Source organism: Aquarana catesbeiana, linkage group LG04, assembly GCF_042186555.1.
Source record: "Aquarana catesbeiana isolate 2022-GZ linkage group LG04, ASM4218655v1, whole genome shotgun sequence".
Classification (NCBI taxonomy): Eukaryota; Metazoa; Chordata; class Amphibia; order Anura; family Ranidae; genus Aquarana; species Aquarana catesbeiana.
Genome location: NC_133327.1, coordinates 678,097,404 through 678,124,865, shown reverse-complemented (window position 1 = coordinate 678,124,865; position 27,462 = coordinate 678,097,404). Strand labels below are relative to the sequence as shown.

The window sequence follows — 27,462 nt, the reverse complement described above, 5'->3', positions numbered from 1 at the left end:
TACAGAAGAAGAAGGCACAGTGGTTGGATGGGGCCGTTCAAAGCCTTCTCAAGATCCCTCTGAACCTTGATATTAAAACGCTATCTCCAAGGTATGCTGAAAGTTACTCTTCTGTTTCACAAACTTGGGACTATGGCCGACACATTACTCCAGACTGTGTGATCATTCGCAGGCCTAACAAGAAGGACTTTCAGCACTACATCACTACTACTCATACAAGTGGGAAACCTGTACAGCTGCCAGATCCCAAGAATTACTGGTAAATACTACTGAACTGTGTCAAGTTACAGGAATCATTATGGAATATTATGGATTATGACTTTGTGGAGTCAGGATGCTTAACAGACTCCCGACATTGCAGTGGACAGATCGGACACTTTTGACACATTTTTGGGACCATTGACATTTATACAGCGATCAACTAATTACTGATTACTGTATAAACGTCACTGGCAGGGAAGGGGTTAGCACTAGGGGGCGATCAAGGCGTTAAATTTGTTTCCTAGGGGAGTGATTCTAACTGTGGGGGATGGGACTGACTGGGGGAGGAGACCGATTGTTGTTACTAAGCATTAGGAACAACAGATCGCTCTCCTCACCCCTGACAGAACGTGGATTTGTGTGTTTACACACACAAATCCCTGTTCTCGCTCTGTCAGGAGCGATCGCAGGTGCCCAGCAGACATTGCGGCCGCCGTGCACGCGCATCGGCTCCTTAGTGACGTGGCGCGCATGCGCCCCCCCTATACTCCTTAAAGCACCCGCCGTACAGCTACAGCGAGCAGGAGTGCCATTCTTCGGCCGTCAATCGACGGCAGGGCGGTCAGCATGTGGTTAACGGTCTTTTTTTCGGCATGGAGTTAAGCTATAACATGTAGACATTTTTTGGCATTTTGTATACATTTCCACTCAAAAAATGAGCAGTGACACAAAGGGATATTTACAAAAAAAAAGTTTTTATTAAACAGCACATGTGGAGTTACAGGTCCTATCCTCTATTTTTTTCCTTTTTCCACCTTAGAAACAAATTGCTGGATGTCACGGGCGAGCAGTTCAGGCTCCTCGAAAGCACCAAAGTGCCCCCCGCGGGGCATGTAGTTGTAGGTGACGATGTTCTTGAATCTTCCTTTAGCCCATACCTTGGGGGTGTGCACCAGCTCACATGGGAAGGCAGCAATGCCGGTGGGAACATACACAGGGGTCCTGCAATACAAAGATATCAGATTCACATGGTACAGTACCTGTATGAATTCACCAAACTAGAAAAACCAACAGGGGCCTTAAAGCCCAAGTGAATTTTTAGAGGTCCGATATGCCCCCTGCTGAGTCAGAACAAGAGCTCTCCACTCTGCAGGGAGCATTAGCTTAGACTGATAGCTCTGCAGTCAGCAGACGCAGAAGGGGGAATGTCAGACCTCTGCAAAGGGACCATTGCTTCCACACAGAGAGCAAGGGCCCTTCTCTTCATCATGCTGGCAGATGAAAAGGCTTTTCTACTGCACAGAAAACAACTAATAAGATTTTGCACACCTTTTGTTTTAGAATTTATTTAGCCAGTGGCGGCTGGTGTTTTTTTTTTTTTGGGGGGGGGGGGGTGGGTGGCAAACTACAGCACAGTGGCGGCACTACCCCCCCGCGCCCCAAGCCCACACTTTTTTAAGCCTATTGGAGCCTTTGGCTCTAATCACGTGCTAAAAAAAAAAAAAAAAAAAAAAAAAAAACCACACACCCCTCCCCCACCAATTGGAATCTATAGTCCGGCGCCCTTGTATGTAGATCAGGAACTGGATGCATGGATAAGGGGACAGCGCCCATGCACCCCTAATAGACAAGCCATCACTGTAGCTGATTTAGATGATTTAAACTGGGAATTCAGTTGGCTATAACCATTCCCCTCTCTTTCCAAAACTATTTAAAAAAGCTTTGGCTTTAAATACACTTTAAGCATAGAGCCCAGCCCAAGGGATTAGACACCATAAGAGGTCACCATGAAAGAGTCTGGAGACCATCAGAGGTGACCATGTCCAAGAATGATGGTTATAGGGAACTGATAAGCTTGATGAGCTGAAAGAAGGAAAGGTTCAGTTGAGTTTTTGGGCTATGCTACTATTATTAAAGCCCTGTACACACGTGCCGAATGTCATGCGACATTGGCCAGTCGGCCCTTGTATAAGGCAGCTGGTCCGACAGAAGCTGGCCTTTCGGCTGGCTTCTGACCAAAAAAGTCTGCCGACCAGCTTCCAATCACCGCCAATGGCAGAGAGCGCTGGCTGGCGTCCCCCTGTCAGAACACAAAAGAACAGCTGGGGAGATCACTGTACTAACGTAGGATAGTTAGTACAGCAGCTCTGACCGGATCTGTCAATTTTTTTTTCATTCAACCCAGCGGTGGACCAGGCTTTAGTTGATGACCCTTGCCTATTTTTATGGCCAAAAAAAAAAAAGATTCCCAATATAGCCCCCTTTCACATGGATGTTCCGATCGGGTCCACCTATCCAGTGGCGGAACGACCGCCTTAGCGACCCACGTGGTTGCTATAGGGCCCGCGGTCGCTATGGGGCCCTCAGCCGGGGCCCGCTGCCGAGTGGGGCCCTCAGCCGCAGCCCGTTGCCGAGTGGGGCCCACTGCCGAGTGGCTCGGGATCGGCAAGCTCCTGTCCTGCACGTTAGACAGAACAGCGGCGCCATTCCCGTCCCAGCGGCGTGACATTACTCAGCCAGAGGTGCGATGGGAGGAGCGTCGCGAGCTACTGTAGTGCAGCCTGCAACCAAGAGGAGCCAGGCAGTGCCATCGAGGAGGAACCTCAATGCACTGTCCCTGACCCACTTTATTGCAGACACAGAGAGACAGAGTCCACATTCACATTTTTTTCACAGGTAAGTAAGCAAGCAAGCACAAGCTAAATTAGGCTGATGCATCATGCAGTGTGATGCCATACAGCCGGACTGCAGTCTGAAGATTATGAACTGTCTGTGATGTGACTGTCTGATTTTTCTAATATGCAGCATTGCGGGGGAGAGGGGGGGGGGGTAAATGTCCTGCACTGGTCACAGTAACTGCTGTATTAACCACTTCAGCCCCGGAAGGATTTACCCCCTTCCTGACCAGAGCACTTTTTGAGATTCGGCACTGCACCGCTTTAACAATTGCGCGGTCGTGCGATGTGGATCCCAAACAAAATTGACGTCCTTTTTTCCCCACAAATAGTGCTTTCTTTTGGTGGTATTTGATCACTTCTGCGATTTTTTGCGCTATAAACAAAATAAGAGCGACAATTTTGAAAAAAAACGCATTATTTTTTACTATAATAAATATCCCCCAAAAATATATAAAAAACATTTTTTTTCCTCAGTATTCTTACGTATACGTATTCTTCTACATATTTTTGGTATAATTAGTTATTTTTTTTGTGTGTGTGGGGGGGGGGCTGTTTGCAGGGGGGGCCCCCATACAACATTTTGCTATGGGGCCCTGTGATTTCTAGTTACGCTCCTGCACCTTTTTTTCTTGCAGACCTGATCGGAACCTGGCTTCTTTTCTATGGAGTGGCGGGTGTAAACTGACATGTGTCCATTTACACCTGCCTACATCCATTTCCATCTGCCAGCAGATCGGATGGCAGTCGGGTGTAAATGGACAAACTGTCCATTTACATCCGGCCGCCCATAGAGGAGAGCGGTCTATGTCCGTGTTCACTCTGTATGAGCAGAGGGGACACGGACCTGTCATCCGCTTGCTCAGTGAGGATCAGTGGAGAGATCCCCTGCTGAGCAAGCAGATCGCAGTGGCAGTCCACCCCGTGTGAAAGGGGCCTAAAGGAAATCAGATTCTAGAGCTGAGATTATTCTTATCTATTTACTTTGTTCTTTCACCCTAAACTTGTACAAGACCTTTCATCTAGTTATCCCACCTTTCAAAAACTCATCTAGATGTTGCCTTCCTAGTCTCTCCAGGCTAGGTTTCTGGATCCTCTACCCAACAAGCTCTTCTTGCTTTGTGCACCTGGATCCCATAGTAAGCAAGTCTCTTTCTGGGCTGCTTGGGTCTTCACCAAAAGATTCCTTTCTGGCTGTCCTGTCAGCCCCACATCCAATCACTCCAAATATTGCTGCCTTCCCCCCCATACACCCCCCACCCCCCCAAAGAATATTTACAACCAATGAAAACACCAAGCTTCTACTTAATTCTCTTTTTATCTCTCACCTCAACTATTGCAACTCCCTTCTCTTTGGCCTACAGTAACTCTACACTATCTCCCTTCAGTGTATCATGAATGCTACTACCAGACCCATCCACAATATAAACCGCTCTGCCACCCCTCTGTCACTCCCTCCACTGGTTTTCTCTTGCCTAACAAATAAAATGAAAATACCATTAGAAAACCATCCACAACTCTGTCCTAAACTACATTGCCACCCTTCTCTCAAAATACCAAACTAAACCATCCTCTTCAATACTCCACGATCTACAAGACCTCCTGCTCCCCAGCTCCCTCATCACCCTAACCATGCTCACCTCCATGATTTTTCCAGATCCTAACCCATCATCTGGAACTCGCTACCCAAAATGCGTTCAGCTAGCTCCTGCTATGTTAGCCTTTAGACAGGCTTTGAAAACTCATCTCTTCAGGGAAGGCTACCCCTCCTCAATCTAACAACTGAACTTTTACATTTTCCATCAGCTTAACTCCATTCAGTTATTACCTTTATATCACTTGCTCCTCCCTTTTAGATTTTTATTTTATTGTAAAGTACTGCGCAAACTGTTTCTGTTATATAAAGTGGACATTCAATATCAAGACTTACAACCAACAAAGCCTCACTCAAGGGTTCTAACTCTTACAAAGTTAATTAACGGATTGTTTTATTTCACTGTTTCTCTCATTGATTGGTTGTTCCTTTGTGAGGAATGTATTCATTACATACTTTGCAGCTGGGTTATTCTGGAAGTCACGGCTGAAGTTTTCTTTGTAAAACCTCATGGAAGATGTGATGGATCCTGAGACCCAGTATATCATCACATTGGTGAGAAGGTCATCCAAAGAGTATTTCCTATAACACAGACGTTTATAAATTATTTATCCAGAAGTTTATTTCACTAGAAATATTATATATGGAGAGAGTTTTCCATTTGTTTTTTGTTCCAAAGATAATGTAAACTTATGTGATGTTTCTGACCTGTTCAACCCACCATCCTCCAGTTCTCGATAGTCTGGATTGGTCCAAGTGGAGAACTTTTCCAGGATATAGGCAGCCAGTCCAGCAGGTGAGTCATTCAGCGCAGAGCCTGGAGAGAGAGAGAACATATACAGAACATTGGACAAATGTGAGGACCTATATGACACGTCATGTCAAATATGCCTAGTGTAACTAAAACTGTATGTCCCTCCATGTCAATCAGGAACAGTGTAAAGACTTACATGACCTAGCACATCATTCATAAATAGTGTGAGGACCAGTATGACCCATGAAGTCAACTCGGAGGAGTGTGAGGCCCTGTATGATTCATCAGGTCAACCAGGAGTCATGTGAGGACCTCTATGACCAATCATGTAAACCAAAATTAGTGTAAGGACCTGCGTGTCCAGTGAGGGCCTATAGGAGACCATCATGTCAACCAGTGGTAGTGTGTAGACCTGTATGATCCATCATGTCAACCAGTGGTAGTGTGGGGACCTGTATGACTGTCAGGTCAATTGAGACCACGTGACCGATGCACTCTGTAGGAGTCGGAAGTGCACCGCTAAGATAATGGACCCTAGGACTGACTGCTGTGGATTGTACCCAGGGAGGTTCAGGAAGCAGGTCTACTGGATCACTAACACAGATCCCAGTGGGAGCTAGAGCATAGATTCCCCAAAGCGCGGAGTCCAAGAGCCAGCATGTGTTCACCAGAGCCTCTAGTGGCGAGGATGGACTGCACTGCAGTCTGGCTTCAGGTCGCCCCCCCTAGGGTCTCACAGCTCACGCTCACGGCAGACAGGAACAACAGAGTACACGCCAAAGGTTCAGGGTCATAGGCAAAACGGGGATAGTCGGGGACACGCCAAAAGGTCAGGATCATGAGCAGACAGGAATAGTCAAGAACACGCCAAGGTCGGTAACAGAGACAAAACGTAGAGCACACGGCAAGCAGGAAACAGGAAGCCAAACACACAGTGAATACACAATAGTTGATCAGCAAGGTTGGCTTGCAATGCCCAGGTTAATATAGTGTTCCTAATTAGAAGCTGGGGTGGAACTATGCTGATGGAAGTTTATTTAAACAGTCAGGTGAGGGTGGCTGGTCTCTAAAGAAACACATGGAGGAGGTAAGCTGACAGACACACATCACTGCAGAACCATGACAATGACCCATCATGTCAACCAGGAGTAGTCTGAGGACCTGTATGACCTATTGTGTTAACCAGGAGTAGTGTGAAGACCTGAATGACCCAACACATAAATCAGGAGTAGTGTGAGGACCTGCATGAACCATCATGTCCACCAGGAGTAATATGAGGATCTGTATCATGTCAACCATAAGTAGTGTGAGAATCCTACAAGCCCATTACCTCAACCAGGACTAGTGTGAGGACTTGTATGACCCATTATGTTAAACAGAAATAGTGTGAGGACTTGTATGACCCATTATGTCAACCAGGATTAGCTTGAGGTCTTAATGACCCATTTTGTCAACCAGGAGTAGTGTGAAGACCTGTATGACCCATCACGTCAAACCATGACTAGAGTGAGGACCTTTAATTACCCATCACATAAAAAAAAGAATAGTGTGAGAATCTGTAGAATTCATTATGTTAACCAAGAGTAATGTGAGGAGCAGTGTGAGAACCTTATGAGCCCATCCCCTCAACCAGGAATAGTGTGAAGACCTGTATGACCCATCATGTCAACCAAGAGTAGCATGAAGTCGGTATGACGCATTATGTCAACCAGGAGTAGTGTGAAGACCTGTATGACCCATCACATCATCCAGGAGTAGTGTGAGAATCTTATGAGCCCATCACGTCAACCAGGACTAGTGTAAGGACCTGTATGACCCATCATGTCAACCACGAATAGTGTGAGGACCTGTATAACCCATTGTGTCAACCAGGAGTAGTGTGAGGATCTGTATGACCCATTATAACAACCAGGAGTAATGTGAAGACCTGTATGACCCATCATGTCAATCCCCTTCGTCTGTGTCGTAGGTTTTGAGGGAATTTTTTTTAGGTTGGCGGTGACGGAGGGCGACGTAATTGACGATAGATCTACAGTGGGGGACATTTATTTGGTTTAAATAAAGGAATTGTCTTGAACTTGTGTTGTGTTTTTATTTATTTTTTACACTTTTTTAGTGAGTGAGTAGGGGTATAATCATTTACATGGGGGGGGGGGGGGCGGGATCAGGGGGCCGATAAGCCCCCTGCCCACAGACCCCCACAACTAATACAACTAGTGCTGGCACAAGTTTATCTAGAGCGCGCCCCCCCCCCCCCCCCCCACAAGATGTGTGAGCATTATATGTTAGCAAAAATCCCCCCCCCCCCCCCCAATAAAAAAAAAATCAAGCACTAATCTGCATGCCTACCTCCGAAGCATAAATTCCCTCTCCTCCCAATCTAAGCTGCCCCTTCTGAAATCCCCTTCCCAGCACGAAAACCCCGCTCCAAGTGTCTGATCCACAAGATTTCCTCCCCCATCAGGTGCAGGTGCTGGCTCAGTATGCAAATGGCATACAAAGGAGAAATTGAATCCGGATAGCCGCACTCCAACGATAATATCTTTATTGGTAAAAATTCATACAGCAAATGATGAAGTAGATTGCTAACATGTTTCCCACCGTAACTACTGGTGCTTACTCATAGCTTCAGTAGTTACAGTGTGAAACATGTTAGCGATCTACGTCATCGTTTGTTGTATGGATTTTTACCATCAAAGATATTATCATTGGAGTGCGGCCATCTGGATTAAATTTTTTCTTTGTAATTCTTATCCCCGTCCGTCCTCTTACCAACACAAATCCTCTCCCCCCCAATCTCTCTGCGGTGCCCCCCACCTAACATGACACTACAGTGCCCAGGGCAGCCGCCCCTCCTGCCCACCCTTTGTCCCGGCCCTGCCCACAACCACTGGCCAGGGTTGTGGGGAAGAGGCCCTTGTTCCATTAACAAGGAGAGTCCCACCTGCCCCAAAACACCCCCCTATGTTGAGGGCACGTGGCATGGATTTTGGGGGGGGACCCCACGCCATGTTTTGTTAGTTATGGTGTGGGATTCCCCTTAAATTCCATACCAGACCTGAAGAGCTTAGTATGCATGAGCAAGGACCCCACGCCATTTTTTTCATTTCTTATTTTTTTTTTTACATTCAGCTGTCAGTGGGGAAACCCGCTGATAGCTGATGAGTCATCAGTTGTTAAGGGCCCAAGGGCCGGCTTCCCGACCCCCTCCTTAAAGTGATTTTAAAGGTTCGTTATTTTATTTTTTTTAAATAATAAACAGGTTATATTTACCTCCTCTGTGCAAGGGTTTTGCACAGAGTGGCCCCGATCCTCCTCTTCTGGGGTCCCTCCGCGGCGCTCCTGGCTCCTCCTCTTCGAGTGCCCCTACGGAGAGCCGCTTTCCATTGGGGCACATGTGCGGGCGTGCTCCCGGGTCCTGCTGCTGCATCCATTGACACAGACAGCAGGACTCAGCCCCGCCCCCGGCTCTCATGTCACTGGATTTGATGGACAGCAGTGGGAGCCAATGGCTCCTGCTGCTATCAATCTATCCAATAAGGACCCGAGACAGCGGCTGGAGCTGCTGTACTCGTTCCCGTCGCTGGAACGATTGGGTTCAGGTAAGTAAAAGGGGGGCTCTGGGGGGGGGGGTGCTGCAATACAGAAGGTTTTTCACCTTAATGCATAGAATGCATTAGGTGAAAAACCTCAAGGGTTTAAAACCCCCTTAACAACCAGCTATTCTTCACACAGAATTTGAATCGGTCAATCAATTTTTTGACCGATGCAAATTCAAATCCTTCTGAAAATTTGGAATTCGTTCGAAAATAAAAAACTAAACAAACTTTTCCAATCTGCACAGGTCTAAAGACTTTGTAGAGCACAAACAAAGCGAACACATTGGTCAAAGCCAAAGTCGTAACAAACGGGTGTATAAATAGGTGCAATGGCGCCTTATACTACACCTTCACCAGGGGCGGATCCAGGGCGGGGCAGCAGGGCAATTGCACCCCTCCCCCCCCCCCAGAAAATAGTGAGTGGGCCGGCAGGCCAGTCAGCGGGCCCATCGGGTGAGCGGAGCAGTCAGTCATGGTGAGTAGGAAGGCAGGAAAATGAGCGGGCAGGCATGCGAGCAGAGAGATGACATCATCTCTCACCGCCCGCCCTGCATCACCGCAGTTCCGCCCTCACTATGCAGCCACGGGCAGCAGAGAGATTACATCATCTCTCTGCTGCCTGCCTTTACTCTGGGACACAGCAAGTGACAATCCGCACCTTGTGCCAGGCAGACAATCCGCACCTTGTGCCAGGCAGACAATCCGCACCTTGTGGCAGGCAAGTGACATGACAAGTGATAATCCACATCTTGTGGCAGGCAAGTGACAATCTGCACCTTGTGGCAGGCAAGTGACAATCCAAATCTGGTGACAGGCAACATGGCAAGTGACAATCTGAATCTGGTGACAGGCAACATGGCAAGTGACACACTCGGGGCTCCCACTGATTCTGCATTACGGTGAGTTGAACCATTTCATTTTATATTACAATGTAATGATAGAAATAATGCTCTTCAATCATCCTGACACCATATCATCCATGGTGCCGTGATGATTGAAGCGCCAACACCAGCCATTGCCCCGATAAATTGCCCACGAGAAAAACTTTTTTCCTGGCAGTGCCCCTCCTGAGACTATACTCTGGAGCCACCCCTGACCTTCACTACCACTACACTGAGCGATTTTTGGAGCAGTTGTACACCTATGGTAGGTGTCTAATGGTTTGGTCCATTGTAGCTTTCATGACACCGTTTAGAAACAAGGCTGCTATTTATAGCCCTATGGTTACAGGAATGTTTTCTTTTCTCATAGATCCGTTTTTATTGTTACCCTATTGCTGCAGTCACTGAGGAATACTTTCCTTCAGATTCTCTGGAGTTCTGGTTACTGTACAGGATCTACAGGCTCTTGCTATGTCTTTTCTCCATCCTGTTTGTTACATTGTGATTGCCGAATTGGGGTACAATACTTTTCCTACCAATATGGGCAAGTCATGTACCCCCATATTTAATTATTATCCCTAGAATACTTTATAACATTTAAATATTCTTAGTATTTGATTTATACTTTTACCACTCATCACACAGACGAGTCATATGTTTGACGACACATATCTGAAACATCCACCGCACCTTGGATATCTACCTAGCTTGCTAATAACTCCTCTGTGATGTTCATATTGTAAGTCTAAACCTTATCAGTCTGCTTATAAAAATTGCATGCAAGTTTGTTGGTTTGTTGCACATTCTCCTTGATGGTCATAATTACCGTTTTTCCCCGAAAATAAGCCCTACCCCAAAAATAGGACCTAGTGTTAGTTTCTGGAATGGCTGCAATATAAGGCCTACCCTGAAAATAAAACCTAGCGTTTCTAGGATGGCTGCAATATAAGCCCTACCTCGAAAATAAAACGTAGCGTTTCTGGGGATGGCTGAAAAATATAAGCCCTACCCCAAAAATAATCCCTAGTGAAAGTTCTTGTAAAATCATGTAATCCGTTCTGTAAAAAGACAAAATGATGTGCAGTGTGTCTCCTTGTGTAACTTTATTGTGGAGAAAATCCTTATTTACAGCGCCGCTGGGCGATCACGTGACCTGTCAGTGCTCTTCTCCCGGCTGAAGTCATCAGCCCCTCCCTCTGCAGTGCTCAGAGCGGGGCTGACGTCAGCGGGGATCTTGGACCCTCCCTCTGCAGTATTCGGAGCGGGGAAAAAGAGCTCAGCGGGTCATGGAGCGCCCAGCAACGCTCTAAATAAGGTATTTTTCACAATAAAGTTACAGGAGACACACTGCACGTTATACAATCTTTTTACAGAATGGATTACATGATTTTACAAGGACCTTAACTAAGGTTTTGTTTTTGGGATTACAGAATATCATAAATCTGGCTCCTGAGCTGACAGGGGGAGAGGGGGGAGAAGACAGGGGACAGTTTTTTGTACATACTGTAAATAAATAAGACATCCCCTGAAAATAAACCCTAGTGTGTTTTTTGTAGCCAAAATTAATACCTGGTGTTATTTTTGGGGAAACACTGTACTAGCATGGGACGGTTTTGTCCTCGTCTGGGTACAATCTGTGTATTGCCAAACATTGCCCTTTCTGCACTGGGTTTGTGGTCTTACAGTCCTTGTATGCAGGTTGATGAACAGTCAGTATGTGTTATCTGAATACTTGTTTTTTTGCTTATATACACCAGTCTTTCTTTAAGCCCGGGTTCACACTATACCGGGCTGCAGATCGCACAGGAGCGCTGTGCGTCCCTGTTCCCCGTTTCAGGGACGAATCAGGGCCAATTCTATGCCTGAATTCGGCCCTGAAACGGTGCCAAAGACGCACTCCGCAGCCGCCCCGGAGATATGTGAACTGGCTCCATAGGGAGGCAGTCACATTCTCCTGCTATGCGAATTAGATGTGCAGAAACGCACATCTAATTCGCATAGGTGTGAACCCGGGCTTAAGATTCATTTGTCCTTCCATTCTATATAGAATACACGCCTAAGCTCCTGAAGAAGCGCTTATGCGCGCAACACGTAGAGCTGAGCTACTGCACGATGTGACCAACTTACACCAAGCCTGATAGAACATTGTCAATCGCCTTAATTAGGACATTTCTATGACTATTCAGGAATAAACTCTTTGGTGTATGGGCTGTCCAAAGCTTTTTAAACATTGTTTGTCTGGTTGTTCGGTTTTTAATTGATTTGTAATAAAATATTTTATTTTAACCTTGTGCATCTCAGTGCCTATAAAGTCCAGTATAAATTCTTCCAATAGCATCAACAAAGTCATAACAAAGTCGGACTCATTTTTAGGTCTTTTAGGATTTTTAGGTCGCACAAGTGTGAATGGGGTTGAAGGAGAAAAAAAAAAAATCTGAGAGCTCTGGTCGGAGCTGTTGTATTAACAGTCAAGAGTCGGTCGGCAGACCTTTTTTGGTCATGAGCCTTTGACAAAGGTCAGCCGTCCGGCCGGCTTCTGTCGGACCAGCTGCAGTACACATGGGCCGAATGTTGGCCGGTCTCTATTGAACCAGCCGACGTTTGGCCCGTGTGTACTAGGCTTAAGTCAGGTATAAATTGCAGCTGTCCTGCTGATATTGGGCCAATTACTCTACGCCTGCAGTTTTGAGGTGCAGATCGGCCTATACATGGGATACATTGGTTAGTCTTCACTTTTTAAATTTAGACTTATATGTGATAATATAAAGCTATTTACCTACAGTATCAGGTTTGGTTGCCTGAATGTGGAGGTATCCAGACTCTCGTAGCATGGCGTACACATTCTTCTCAAAGTATGGGTAGACGCGCTTGACATCTTCACTTGTCATGCCCACCAACCATGGCAGGTAGCGCCCAAGAAGCAGCGAAATCAGCATTCCTAACCCACCTTTATTGACCAACAACATATTCAGATGGAGTCCTTTGACTGACCTGGAAGAAAAAGAGAAATGCTTCACACAGTCTGTACTCTTATCACACTCCAAGTTCGTTGTAGATAGCCTGAGGACACAGTAAGTTAATGTGAACCGTGTCCTTTGACTCAGATGTTGGGGAAATTTAGTTCATCAGCCCATCTACTGCACAACATCCATGGGGGGGGGGGTGTATATGCTTTTGCTGTATCTATAAGGGAATGGGGAAAAAGATAGGCAACCCTCTTTTAGGCTTCTCCAGTTCTTCTGTCTCTGTACCATTTCACCAATTTGTTGACCTGTGGTTTTATTGGAATGGAGACACTGACCCTGGTAAGGTTGTCTTGCTCTAGGGACAAGCCGTCACTCTGTTTGCATGCCTTCCCTTCACTCATAGATGTGCGCAGCTTATTGCATTAGGGTGTGCACCCCAAAGCTCAAACACACGTGTGTGTGAGTCTACATATATATTATCCCGGCACATTGATCTCCCTGCTGACACAGTGAAAGAGGAGTGTGTAAGCACTACTCTTGTGGCAGAGCCGCTAAGAGAGAGCTTTACCATCTACCCACTGCTACACAGAGGGATAATGCTAATCAGCACTAGGCGATTAGGTAATTAGGGTGTGCCCAAGCACATCCGGCATACCCTGTGCACAAGCCTATTCTCACAAGTTCTAGAGCTATCACCAAGCTCTGTTAACTATAGAACATGTGATCTCTCCAGATTTTATATAGGAACCTAGATAAAAGGAGAGCTTTAACCAGACTCTGATGATGAAAAACTAGAGAACATATGGTCTTCTGATTAATTTAAAGTATAACTAAAGGCAAAGCTTTTTTTAAACTTTTGGATAGGATGGAGAGGGATTAAAACAGCCGTTTTATTGCTGTCTGTGTCCCCATTAAGGAGATTCACCCTCTCTATTTGTCCTGTTTACCATTATCATTGAAAGTAAAAGGAAATACCAAATTTTGGGTTATTCCCAGAAAAGTAATAGAGGGGAAATCTTCCAACGGGGACACTAGCTGGGGGGTCCCCAAGGATATCTCAACTTGCAGGGATTTCCTCTCACTTCCCGTTAGGCTATGGGACAGGAAGTGAAGGTAAATCTCGCAAATGAGACACAGATGCTCTATCCAAAATTTAAAAAAAAAGATTTTACCTATAGTTCTGCTTTACAAATCTAGATAAAGGATAGCTTTATATTTCACAAGCTCTAAAACCAGACTCTGATGATAATGATGAACTAAAGACCATATAATCTTCAGATTTTTAAGGGAACACAGTGTCAGGGCTGGGCTCAGTTCTCACTTCTCAGTGCTCAGCTGTCGGTTAATTGACAGCACTCATCGTTCCACAGTGGCTCACCTGGTGTTCATTTCTTGCTCTTCAGTCCAGCCCACAGCCAGCCCCTTCTGGCTATTTAAACTGCTTGGCTCATCATTCAGCAACTTCGCCTTGGTCAACATATCTAGAGACTTTCTGCTGTGTTCCTGTTGAAGACTTGCCTGGCTGACGTCCCTCCTGGTTCCTGATCCTGTCTGCTGCCTCCGACTATGCTGATCTCTGGCTTCCTGATTTCCTGGCTTGTTCTGACTACCTGATTTGGCTACTGAACCCTGGCTATGTTTTGACTACGTTTACTATTTGTACAATTTTTACCACTTTATTAAAAGGTGTGATTTTTTTACTGCATTTTCTGTCTCCGTCTGTTTCATGGTTCCTGACACACAGATGAAGGAGAGCTTTATATAAGTTCTATAACTATAACCAATCACTTAAGATGAAGAACTATAAAACATGTAATCTTCAGATTTTTACTGGAACCTAGATAAAGAGCCTTATATCTCACAAATTCCAGATATATAATCAGACTCTGATGATGAAGAACTAAAGAATAGGGATGTCCCGATGTCCGTCGAATAGCGAACATTATGGGGCGTTCGCGGCAAATTCGAGCGCCGCAGAATGCCCCATAGTGCGAGATCACAGTGCATTGATGTCTGATGATTGGCCAAAGCATGCACCTGACCTGCATGCTTTGGCCAATCACAGTGCACTCTGCTGTGAGAGCCATGATTGGCCAAAGGCAGGGTGTCTTTAGCCAATCATGGCTCGGGGGGCAAAGTCCACGTCCAAAACTATACAAGGATGCTTACATGGTGGCCGTATATAGTGTTATGAATGAGAGAAGTTAATTAGAGGCAGGTTAGTTAGAGATGAGAGATATAGATATAGATATAGATATAGATATAGATATAGATATAGATATAGATATAGATATAGATATAGAGAGAGAGAGAGACATATATACACACACACACACACACTATATTCAGTGTAGTGTAGACTATATATACAGTGCAGGCAGTGTTATATATATATAAAAAATTACACACACACATACCGTGTAGCAGGGGTATGTGTGTAAATTGCATTTTAGTGTAAGTATGGGATCTGAGGTCTTTTTGACCCCAGATCTCATATTTAAGAGGTCCTACCGCAGTATAATGACGCCGGCTGGTCTGCAAGTGGTTAAAATGAGCACTTTCGATTTTTCATGTTCATGTCCCATAGACTTTAAGGGTTTGCATATTCACATAAATTTTTTTTCTGTTCACATGTTCTGGTGTGAACCGAACCAGGGGCAGTTCCCCCCATCCCTACTAAAGAACATATGATCTCCAAAATTATAAAATAATCGAAATGAAGACTTATATCTCACAGTTATAGAACTATAACTAGGCTCTGATGATGAAGACCTATAGAACATATAATCTCCTGATTTATATAAGAGTCCATGTAAAGGAGAGTTTAATATCTCATAAGCTCTAGAACTGTAACTAAGCTCTGATGTCTATGAAAAAACTATAGAACATACATTATAATCTCCAGATTTATATAAGAACCTAGATCAGGGTTTCTCAACCAGGGTCCCCTAAGGTTCCTCCAGAGGTTGCTAGGGGTTCCTTGAGCAATGAGCAATTTCTGCCTCTTGGATATGTTTCCTACAGACACCATTGATCTTTTTAGCTCTCTGTAAGGGGGGAATTCTTCCTAATGACAAGTGTAAGGAGCATTCCTCCCACTGTATTACGCTATAGTATCATGAGTTGTAGATATAGTAATTTGGTAAAAGGTTAAGAAAGGCTGACCTGGATGAAGAAGAGCTTTATAGCTCACAAATTCTACAGATAAAGCCAGGCTCTGATGATGAAGAACTAAAGAATTTATAATCTCCAGGATTATATAAGAATCTAGATGAAGGAGAGCTTTGTACCTCACAAGTTCTAGAGCTATAACCAGTGCACTTACTCTGGTTTCATCTGGGACATGGTGGTGGTGATGAGGCTTCCCCAGTCTCCTCCTTGCAGATAGAACTCACTAAATCCCAGTCTCAGCATCAGCTTGTAGAAGATTCGTGCCGCAGCAATGGCATCAAAACCTGTGCAGGGAAATGTTTAGATATACAATTGTGCTTTCCTGCAATAGCCCCAATCACCCTCCAGAATTTAATTTCTAAGCAAGCTTTAGATGGCTGTATGGATTTGATATCAGGACCTGAATCTGGTTCACTCTACGATTCCTGATAACAAAGACTTCATCTTTACCCACAGAAGCAACTCACCCTTCGTATGTGGTGCCTCTGAAAAGCCATATCCAGGAATAGAGGGACAGATGACCTCAAATGTGAAGTTGGGGTCCAGGCCATGCTTTCCTGGCTCAGTCAGAAGTGGAATAATGCGATAGAATTCAAAAAATGAACCAGGCCATCCGTGAACCATCAGCAGAGGGATGGCTTTCTGTCCAGCAGGGAGGTTTGGAGGCTTGACATGGATGAAATGAACGTTCAGTCCTGCAGGAGACACACAAAACTGTGTGAAACAGAGGTGCAACCAGGGAATAGTATTAATGCAAATGGTGGAGCATGAGGTCACCGGCATCCCTTAGCGCAGACTTGGCCCATTTGTGAACTTTATTATGCATCATCTGTGTCCTTTTTTATTTTCAGTAAAAAAATGTACCTTCAATTTTTCCATAAGTTGCAAATTCTGAGCTCCATCATGTCATGTACAATAAAGGTGAGGATGACATTGTCTTTTGCTAGAAGGAGCGTTGTGGGTGTTTTATATAGAGTCTATTGTTTTCTTTTAACAGTGAGGAAATCTATATCTAAACGGTTTCTTAAAAAAAAAAAAAAAAAAAAAAAAAAAAAAAGGGTATTGTTATACACTGTATAGATCCTTCTTTGTTCACTCCTACCCTGTTTCCCCAAAAATACGACCTAGCGTGATTGTCGGTGATGGCTGCAATATAAGCCCTACCCCCCAAATAAGCCCTAGTTAAAGTCCTTGTAGGTCTTATTTTCAGGGTAGGGCTTATTTTCGGGGAAACAGGGTAGGGCTTATTTGGGGGGGGGTAGGGCTTATATTGCAGCCATCACTGATAATCACGCTAGGTCTTATTTTCGGGGAAACAGGGTATGTATTACCCTTTTCTAGCGAGCACATGGCTCTTCCATTTATAATGTACAAAAGTTGAAGACTTCATATTTTCAGCCACGTTTCTACATTAACATTTCTTTATCTTCACAACATTGAAAGAATACGTCCCCCAATAATAAAAAAAAATAAAAGGAACGCACCTTCAATGTTAGTGGTGTAGTGGGGGTATCTATTGATGATTTCCACCTGTTTGCCCCAATCAAACTTATTCCTCCAGTATGAGACCACCTTCTTCAATGTTTCGCTATTCATCCCATAATGGAACTGGGAGTCCTCCAAAGGGGAGAAGTAGCGGGTGCGGTCCAGACGATCATGAAAGTCCTAGAATAGGAAAACAACAAATACATCAGTATTCATGTCATTCAATGTTTTAGTTTTTAACCTGAGATTCTCCAAACTGATTCTGAACTCCGTACTTACTCTCCAGCCCTATAATACTCAGATTTCATATTATAATAGGTTCCGGGGATGGAACCTTAGACGGATTTCCAGCGTTATAGTTTAAAAGGATACAGAGCACCACCTAATAGACCAGATTGTAAATACATTTTTCCCTTTATTATTGACTCCTCAGCGCCAAGTTTCCAACCAGTCAGACAGTCCATGAACAATCCTTGATCACATGCTTGCTTTATGTATTTGTAGCTCCTACCCCGATTTTCTGGGAGTCTGATGGTGACTACCAAGGATAGGGATGGCTGACATACATTCTCAGGGTTCAGGTTTGTGGGCATGGTGGGTGATGAACAAGAAAGAAATTGGGCGCCAGTCACTTTTATGCTTAAACAAAAGAGAAGTTTAATCCTCAGAACAGGAAAAATGTAGGAGAGAGGGAATCAGGCACAGGCCACCCTTAATAAAGATCAGCAACAGGCAGGTTGGCGGACTTTTTAGACAAAAATAGGTGAGGTGAGGTAGACAGCAGTACAGAAAAAATAGCCTCTAAGCTGAACCAGCACATCTGTACTTTGAAGGGGACAGGCTGTCACCCATAGGTGTGCGCAGCCTATTGCATTAGGGTGTGCACCCCAAATTATTTAAAACATGGACGGTGTTAGTAGAGCAGTGGATGGTGTCAGTAGAGCATTGGACTTGTCAGTAGGGCAGTGGATGGTGTCAGTGTTTTTTTAATTTTTGTTTTACTTTTTTATTAATTAAAAAAAAAAAAATATTAGGAGCCCCGCTGGGGGGCTTTGGTGAAATATCAGCAGGGAGAATCTGTGCCACGCAGGGTGATTAGGGTGTGCCCAGGCACACCCCCTGCGCACGCCTATGCTGTCACCTCTAGTAACTGAAGTTTACTCACAGCTCCACATTCAGATTCCCTTGGATGAGTTCTCTCTGAAGTCCTCCCAGCCACTTCAGTGCCTCCAGCTACATGAAGATTCCCCTCTTGTGCTTCATTACAACTCCATCCCTCTAGAACCATTTCCGGATCTCTGACAGGCTTTTCTCTGCATAAACTCAAACACCCGGATAGGCCTCGGATAGGCCTCGGATAGGCCTAGCAGCCGGCAGCCATCTGGATAAGCCTCAGGCTTCAGGCCTAGCAGCCAGGAACTGTACACACATCCACCCAGGCCGAAGCCCTGGGGAAGACTGACCCTGATCACCTGACTTCCTTCCATTAAATAGCTTTTCCCAGCATGCATCACAGAAAATATGATTGGCTGAGAAAAGTATGTTTATACATAACTGAAATGTCAAAGGCAACAGTGCCACCTACACCTGACAAAAGGGAGAAGCCACAATTGAATAGAATTAAACAAAAGTCATGTAATCACTAAACACTACAAATTGGCCAGGCTGGCTACCACCCAGCACATCTGAATTTACCTGTAGCCCTATTCTAGGGACAAGAGTGCTTCATATTCAAGAGAGCATGCTGAATGTCAGATGTTTCCTCTCTCGGTATTTGATAGTAAACAGTTTGCCCGAAATGTTTGTTAAAAGGGACTCATCATTTAATCCAGAGCCATTTTTGCGTTTTTACACACAAGTTAAAAAAAAATTATTTTAGGCCTGAAGATTACTTAACACCCAAAACATTATATCATTTTGTGAAAGCAGACACCCTGGTAGTTCCATTTTTTTATGTCTAACAATATTAGCACAACAGTTTACGTGAGAGCAAAATGTAATTTAAAAAAAAATACACTACCGTTAGCTTTAGGGCACACATATGCAATATACTACTCAAATGTTTGCTAAAATATAAAAAAGATGAGGTTGTGCTGAGTAAATAGACTAGGGCTGCGGAAATTAACGATTAATTCCTTGATTAATCAAAATGTTTTTGATCGGTAGGCTGCCTGCCCTGGGGCCGCTTTGGGCCAAGCTGTGGCTGCAGCGCAGCGCTCCGCTCCTTCCTCCTCCTTCACTATATGTCATACAGTCTGCGGGCATCTCCCGCTGTGTGTCTCCAAGCTAAGTGTGAAAACTTTGGCCGCGCTGTGAGGAAAGTCCCGCCCTCCTCCAAGATCAGCTTGTGTGATAGACGCAGTGTTCTGTCACGCCCCTTCCCACAACACCCCCCCCCCACGCTGTCTCCTGGGAAACACACAGGTCCCAGGAGATAGCGGGGACCACTTAGGACGCGCAGCGCGACTCGCGCATGCACAGTAGGGAACCAGGAAGTGAAGGCGCAACGCTTCACTTCCTGATTCCCTCACAGAAAATGGCGGCAGCAGCCAAGAGCCGAGCGATTCATCGGCTTCGGCTGCCGACATCGCTGGACCCTGGGACAGGTAAGTGTCCATTTATTAAAAGTCAGCAGCTGCAGTATTTGTAGCTGCTGGCTTGTAATAATTTTTTTTTAGGTGGACTCCCTCTTTAACTGATTTTCTGTGTCCCACATCTGCAACTATTACTAGGCCAAGTAAAGGTGTCACCCCCTCCCCCACCAGTGCTATTTCGGTAATAGGGAATAAATAATACTTGGCAAATTTAATGGTGAGAGATTCCTTTATAATGGGAGACTACTACAGAACATATATTCATTGTGGGGAGGGGCAGAGACAGGGAGGGGCAGAGACAAACTATTTGGGGAAATCTCATGATTGTGGGAGAGGAAGACACACCAACTACTGCAGGAAATCTCACCATTGTGGGAGAGGCAGAGACACAAACTACTGCAGGGAAATCTCACCAATGTGGGAGGGGCAGAGACACAAACTACTGCAGGAAAATCTCACCATTGTGGGAGGGGCAGAGACACAAACTACTGCAGGGAAATCTCACCATTGTGGGAGGGGCAGAGACACAAACTACTGCAGGAAATCCCACCATTGTGGGAGGGGCAGAGACAAACAACTGCAGGTAATCTCACCATTGTGGGAGGGGCAGAGACACAAACTACTGCAGGGAAATCTCACCATTGTGGGAGGGGCAGAGACACAAACTACTGCAGGAAATCCCACCATTGTGGGAGGGGCAGAGACACAAACAACTGCAGGTAATCTCACCATTGTGGGAGGGGCAGAGACACAAACTACTGCAGGAAATCTCACCATTGTGGGAGGGGCAGAGACACAAATTACTGCAGGAAATCCCACCATTGTGGGAGGGGCAGAGACACAAACAACTGCAGGTAATCTCACCATTGTGGGAGGGGCAGAGACACAAACTACTGCAGGAAATCTCACCATTGTGGGAGGGGCAGAGACACAAATTACTGCAGGAAATGTCACAATAGTGGGAGGGGCAGAGACACAAACGACTGCAGGGAAATCTCACCATTGTGGGAGGGGCAGAGACACAAACTACTGCAGGAAATCTCACCATTGTGGGAGGGGCAGAGACACAAACTACTGCAGGAAATCTCACCATTGTGGGAGGGGCAGAGACACAAATTACTGCAGGAAATCTCACCATTGTGGGAGGGGCAGAGACACAAACTATTGATCAGATCAGATCTGAGCTTTCATTCAGCCAAAATAATGAAAAATAACTGCTGTCAAGTTATCATAAAGGGGGAGATAAACAGGTATAACTTCCGGACACAGACTTTAAAGGTAAAAAAAACCCTTTAATTTACACCGGCCGGCGTGACACACAATTTTAGCTCACGCCATTTAATCAAATGCCCCTGCTCTAGGTTTTAACAGCATACATATAACTTGCAATTACGTCACAGGTGATATATTCACAGTTGCGTCACTAACACATTATTAAGGAATCAATTCTTTAAGCAATTTGCTTTTGCACAAAAACACTTCTTAGAACAGCGTATAACATTTACTGTTAAAAGTTTCCTGCACTCTTTGCAGTTTAGTTTTGCAGTTTCTCACTTTTGTGCACCAGCTATCCAGTTTGCAGAACTTCCAGTGTCCCGAGTCAAGTCAGCGTAGGAGTTAACTCAGACAGGTGCTCTGGAAATTCCAATTATATATATATATATCAGAGATTTACTATAACTTGAAAAACAAGTTTATCAGAAGGTTTCCTCCTGTCATAGCTTCCACCCTGTCCTAAATTCAGCCATTCCGTCCAAACTGAACTGCTCCCACAATCATCGATTACAATACTTTGCACTGATTTCCCGCTTATGAAGCCCAATAAAGCCATTTTCTATTAGTTGTTCCATTTCTTACCTTTATAACATCTTCGGATACCTCCACCTTGAATGGACCGATTCTGGTGTCCTCCCTCTCGGTGGGTTTCTCTCCGAGTCCCCACCACCCATCCCCCATGTCTATAGTCTTCCTTTGGCGTCCACATAATAGCCAGCAAAGTGCGGCACCGCCGATCCCAGCTGGAACCAGAGCGCTGTACGGCCAGTGCTCATTGAAGGCCAACCTGTAAAGAAACAGACAGACTGAATTTCAACATTAACCACTATAGAAGGAGAAATGGACCATTTAGAGGGACATAGAGAATAGATTTTATGTACAAGGTTTGGTGGATTTTTAAGATTAATACATCTTTATTGGATATGAGAAGTCATAAGAAAAAGCCAATGTGTTTAGGGGCTCAACACTCCCTCCTTATCAGGGCTTAAATGCTGACAGTAAATAGGGTGAATACTCAACAACATATTGTAAAGTAAAGTTGATGAAGTGGTTTCTCATTTGGCTTTGAAGGCCAACCTGTAAAGGAACAGAGTGACATAATTTACATAAAAATCCAGTTGGCATCACTTAATATAAAAGGAGAAGTGGACAGTTTAGAGGGAAATAGAGAATAGAAATTATGTAAAAGGTTTTATGGATTTTAAGGGAGAGTACCTTCCATGAATACATGAAGGATAAGATAAGGATGAGGTGCCAAAGATACAGTATAATGTGAGTCCAGTAAGTCTTTATTACACATGAGATGAAGTCAGAAGAAAAAGCCAACACGCTTAAGGGCTCACTTACCCTTCATCAGGGATAAATGCCAGAAAATAGGGTGAATATTGGACAACATATTGTAAAGGTAAGGGATAAAGTGGTGCTCATCTGGTTTGCCAGTCTAACTGCTATACCAGCAACCCGAACAAGCACCACTTGATCCCTTTTCTTTACAATTTATTGTCCAGTATTCACCCTGTCGTGGACACTGGCTGCAGGGACCTTTTCTGCCCACATTCACGCTGATATTTGTTATTGCTATATTTCTCTTTTTCTAACATTGTTGAGAGACTGTTTTCTTGGATTCGCCCAAAGACAATTCTTAGTTTGTTTAATTCTGTTCTATGCATGTTCATTGAAAGAGCTGGCCACATTGGCCTCTGGAGCCGGACAGTTTGCTACGGAGGTCGCCTGCTATTGTCTGTTTAATAAGCTTCACCCTTGTTGCCGGGCAGTCTGGTCACCCAGGCTGCTTTAAAGAGGAAGTAAACCCTGATGGGTTTTACTTCCTCTTTATTTCCCTGCAAAGGTAAAGCATAATGGGCTACTATGCATAGCATAGTAGCCCATTCATAGTAGCCCATTATGTGTCATTTACCTGAAACCAAAGCCTGCAATGTCACTGCTGTCCCCTCTAGCAGCGAGCGTCCATCTTCAACCCCTCTTCCTTCCGGGGGCCACGAACTTGGCTCTGTGACTGGTCGGAGTCACGTGACATCACTCTCGCGCATTCGCGCAGGAGCCACCAGTCACGGCATGACCCCTATTAGAAACGGCACGATGTGCCCTTTCTAAGGTGCGCAGGCACCATACACATTGACGCATGCGCTGTAGTCATTAGCGCTCGGATTTTTTCTAAATATCTTCTAAACTGTGGAGGTTTAGGAGATATTTCAAGCACCTACAAGTAAGCCTTAATATAGGCTTACCTGTAGGTAAAAGTGGTTGTACAGGGTGTACAACCACTCTAAGTGCTGCGTTAATTAACTACTTCCCGCCCGGCCTATGGCTGAATGACGGCTAGGCAGTGGTTCAGTTATCCTGACTGGGCGTCATATGACCGCCGCGCACCTGTGGGGGCGCGTTTTGCGGCGATTGGTTGTGCGGTGTGTCAGTCTGACACACCGCACAACCAATCTCAGTAAAGAGCCTCTGGCGGCCGTCCAATCACAGCTGATCACGATGTAAATAGGAAGAGCCATTGATCGGCTTTTCCTCAATCACGTCTGACAGACGCGAGTAGAGGAGAGCCGATCAGCGGCTCTCCTGACAGGGGGGGTCTGTGCTGATTGTTTATCAGCACAGCCCACCCTCGAATGCCCACTTCAGACCACCAGGGAAGCCGCCAGGACCACCAGGGAAGCACATGTGTGAATATGTGAATGGCCAAGTACATCCCCCATGGCCATTCACATGTGCCAACATATGCCCAATCAATGCCAATCAGTGCCCATAAATGGGCACTGACTGGCAGCATTATAAGACAAAAAAAATTCAGTGATGCCCAGCAATGCCACCCATCAGTGTCATCAGGGCCACCTATCAGTGCCCATCAGTGCCACCTATAAGCACCCATCAGTGTCACCCATAAGTACCCATCAGTGCCGCCTATGAGTGCCCATGAGTGCCGCCTACGAGTGCCCATGAGTGCCGCCTACGAGTGCCACCTATCAGTGCCCATCAATGCCGCCTATCAGTGCCCATCATCAGTGCCACCTCATCTGTGCCGCCTTATCAGTGCCCGTCAGTGCAGCCATATCAGTCCCTGTCATTGAAGAAGAAAACATACTTATTTACAAAAAAATTTAACAGAAACAAAGAAAAACTTTTTTTTTTTTTCCAAAATTTCTGGTCTTTTTATTTGTTGCGCAAAAAATAAAAATCGCAGAGGTGATCAAATACTACCAAAAGAAAGCTCTATTTGTGGGAAGAAAATGATAGAAAATTTGTTTGGGTACAGTGTAGCATGACCGCGCAATTGTCATTCAAATTGCGACAGCGCTGAAAGGTGAAAATTGGCTTGGGCAGGAAGGTGTATAAGTGCCTGGTATTGAAGTGGTTAACATGCTAATTATATCATTGTCAGCTAATTAGTTGCTAAAAGGGGGGGGGGGGGGGAGTAGCCATCAGTCAGCCCTACCTCGTTATCTAACCCCTTGTGTTAAAAAGTGTATAAAAAGGCTGTATACTTGTCCAATAAATCATTCAATGTTCAAACTATGTAACTGAGCTAGTCTCATCTGGTTCTTAGTTACAATATATGGGCTGTAATATCTGATATTTGAAGGTCCAGATTAGAGGAAGCAGTGTACTGACGGAAGCTCTCAAGCGGAGTGTGGGACGGGATCCGTCACAATTGGTGGCAACAGTGGGATGTTTCCTTTTGCCTAGGCACACTCAAACCACCACCGGAACCCTCTATCGTCTGACTCAGTCTTCTCACACCCTATTTACTGTCACCATTTAAGCCATGAAGAAGAAGGAGTGTTGAGCCCTTGAAAAGCGTTGGGTTTTTCTTATGTGCAGTAAAGATTGACTGGACTTACATTATGTCCTTGGCACTCTTATCTTCTTACATTCTTTAGATCAGTGGTTCCCAACCTCAGTTCCCAGGTACCCTCCCAACAGGCCATGTTTTAGTCCTTTCCCTTAGATAAAATAGCTGTCAGAAATACTAAGCCATCGATATTGCTATAAAGCGCTTGTGCATGGTGAAGAAAATCCTGAAACCATGACCTGTTGAGGGTCCTGAGGACTGAGGTTGGAGTCCACTGCTTTATTAGACTATTCCAGGGGACCACCAAGGTTACTTGGGCTAACAGAGAACTTCCTCTGAAAACTGGACCCAAAGTCGTATTCCTCTTGTTTTAGGGGCCCGCTCTCCCCCAATTATATAATTATATTATAGTTCTCTTGTGACTGATGCAGAATTATTAAAACGGTCAGATATCTGCCGCTCCATAGGGGAGACTGGAGGGTCCAATCGGGTCCGCCTGTCAGTTTTTCAGTCTGTGTGATAGGGGCCTCTTTTTTTTTTTTTTTTTTTTTTTTTTTTTTTATATTAACATTTTCAGGCCTAATAGAATTTGAAAGGAATGGAGAATTTTCTCAGAACAGTTGTAATTACTGGAAACTGAACGCCAGGAAATCAGCAAATACACAGATAAAATACATATGAGGGAGGGGCCATTGGCTGAGAGTCCTGATTTTTTTTACACCTCTGCCAAATGGCACAGCCAGTTTGGAGAACTGATCTTTCTTCTCAGTAACCCTTACCAGTCTTGTCCCTTCCTCAGACTGTGACTGGATGGGAAAAAATAAGGTGAAGCAGCAGGCTCATGAGCTCAACTCTCTGTCACTCTGCTCTCTCCTTCTATCAGCATGCACCTTCCTTGCAGCCCAACTGATTGGCTCCTTGTGCTGCTTCTCCTTCAACAACTTGGGGATCTGACTTTTCTCTGTTGCAGTTAAGGTGGTTGTAAACCTAGTTACACCACTTTTACCTACAGGTAAGTGCCGGTTCACACAGGGGCGGCACGACTTGCAGGTCGCCTCAGCGAGGCGACCTGCAAACGACTTCCGAGGCGACTTGCAAAACGACTTCTGTATAGAAGTCTATGCAAGTCGCCCCAAGTCGCCCCCAAAGTAGTACAGGAACCTTTTTCTAAGTCGGAGCGACTTGCGTCGCTCCTATTAGAACGGTTCCGTAGCATAGAACGGGAGGCGACTTGTCAGGCGACTAGGTCGCCTGACAAGTCGCCCCTATGTGAACCGGCACTAAGCCTTATTACCTGCATGGTTTAGGAGATATTTACCAGATACGCTTGCACAGACATCATCGGCGCATGCGCACTGAAGAAAGGGTACGATTGTGCCGTTCCTAAAGAGCCCGTGTTGTGACCGTCGGCTCCAGGCAGTCACAGACTTGAAGTCCACGGCCCCAGAAGGAAGAGGGGTGAAGATGGATGCGGCCACCAACGGATACATTGCGGGCTTCGATTGCAGGTAAGTGCAACATGTGATGCATACTAGTCCATTATGCTTTTACTTTGCAGGGTTTCCTTCCTCTTTAAAGTGGTTGTAAACCCGGAAAAAATAAAAGGTAAAAGAAACAAACCCTGTAAGACAAAAAGGCATAATGAGCTAGTATGCATCGCATACTAGCTCATTATGAAATACTTACCTTAGATCAAAGCAGTTGTAGCGGCCCGCACACCTCTGTGACCAGCGATAGATTTCCCAGAGCTATTTCCGGGTTCGCAAGTTCCGGCGCTGTGATTGGCTGGAGCGCGGGATCTGCCGGTCACGGCGCGCTGCTGAAAAAACGGCGCAAGCGTACATGGTAAATATCTCCTAAACTGTTCGTAGCAAGTACTGAGCCTTCCTCCCCCAGTCTGAGTGCTGCTGTACAGGGATTAAGAGGCTCTATCTCTCCCCCCCCCACCTCCCCCCAAGGGGTCATACTGAATAAAACTGCATAGGGGGAAATACTGTTTGTCCTCCTCTATTCCAAAAATTATGCAGGTTGGAAGAGGATGAACCTGACGGAGAATTGTCCTCTTCCAGAACCATGAACTCAACAATGTACACCTCCAGGAGATATTATTATGTATTTATCTATAAGAAGAAACCCACAGACTACAATGTAACAATGTAAAGTGGATCTTCCTGTAGATTGTTACATTGTCTTTCCCCTTACCTGCCGTTCTCAAGGACTTGTCTCCACATGTCGCCTTCCTGATCTGATGGGACTTTATCCTGTGGCTGTCTGGGTAATAGAGCGTCAGCCTCTCATCTCTCCGCCTCTGTGTAAGACAAAGGTGAAATAGAACAATAAACTAAAAATATCGACAACCCCGAGAGAGAGAGATCACATCACACAACTACAGATGGTGTACAACATAAAATAGAGACACTTGTCTTCTGTTACAAAGGGTTGAATGTTAC

At 45.1% G+C, this 27,462-nt stretch overlaps 2 protein-coding genes across 4 annotated transcripts in view; both read right to left on the bottom strand.

Moving 5' to 3' along the window:
- LOC141141037 (epoxide hydrolase 1-like) overlaps positions 1-27,462 on the bottom strand; it is a 50,281-nt gene that overhangs the window by 22,787 nt on the left and 32 nt on the right. The window contains exon 2 of one of the 2 annotated variants that reach the window (XM_073628699.1): positions 27,215-27,320. In XM_073628699.1, coding sequence (XP_073484800.1) covers positions 27,215-27,243 — 29 coding nt within the window. In that variant the 5' untranslated portion in view covers positions 27,244-27,320. Of the gene's footprint in view, positions 1-27,214; positions 27,351-27,462 lie in introns of those variants that run through there. The other variant, XM_073628700.1, reaches the window with a different exon arrangement.
- On the bottom strand, positions 938-27,320 carry LOC141141036 (epoxide hydrolase 1-like). 2 transcript variants are annotated; one of them, XM_073628696.1, is made up of 9 exons: positions 27,215-27,320; positions 21,778-21,982; positions 17,326-17,506; positions 16,309-16,536; positions 15,996-16,125; positions 12,481-12,695; positions 5,179-5,287; positions 4,927-5,052; positions 938-1,203 (listed from the first exon to the last, which is right to left on the bottom strand). In XM_073628696.1, exons 1-9 carry the CDS (start codon positions 27,241-27,243, stop codon positions 996-998), a joined length of 1,431 nt encoding a protein of 476 aa, XP_073484797.1. In that variant the 5' UTR covers positions 27,244-27,320; the 3' UTR covers positions 938-995. The 2 variants fall into 2 exon arrangements, with proteins under 2 accessions (XP_073484797.1, XP_073484798.1); XM_073628697.1 differs by lacking the exon at positions 27,215-27,320 and adding an exon at positions 24,174-24,243.

Coding starts and splice junctions, on each gene's coding strand:
- LOC141141036 (XM_073628696.1), bottom strand. CDS start 27,243: ATGTGGAGACAAGTCCTTGAGAACGGCAG. Junction 5,288..12,480: donor AACCAAACCTGATACTGTAG/GTAAATAGCTTT, acceptor CTCTCTCTCCAG/GCTCTGCGCTGAATGACTCA. Junction 5,053..5,178: donor GAGGATGGTGGGTTGAACAG/GTCAGAAACATC, acceptor TCTGTGTTATAG/GAAATACTCTTTGGATGACC.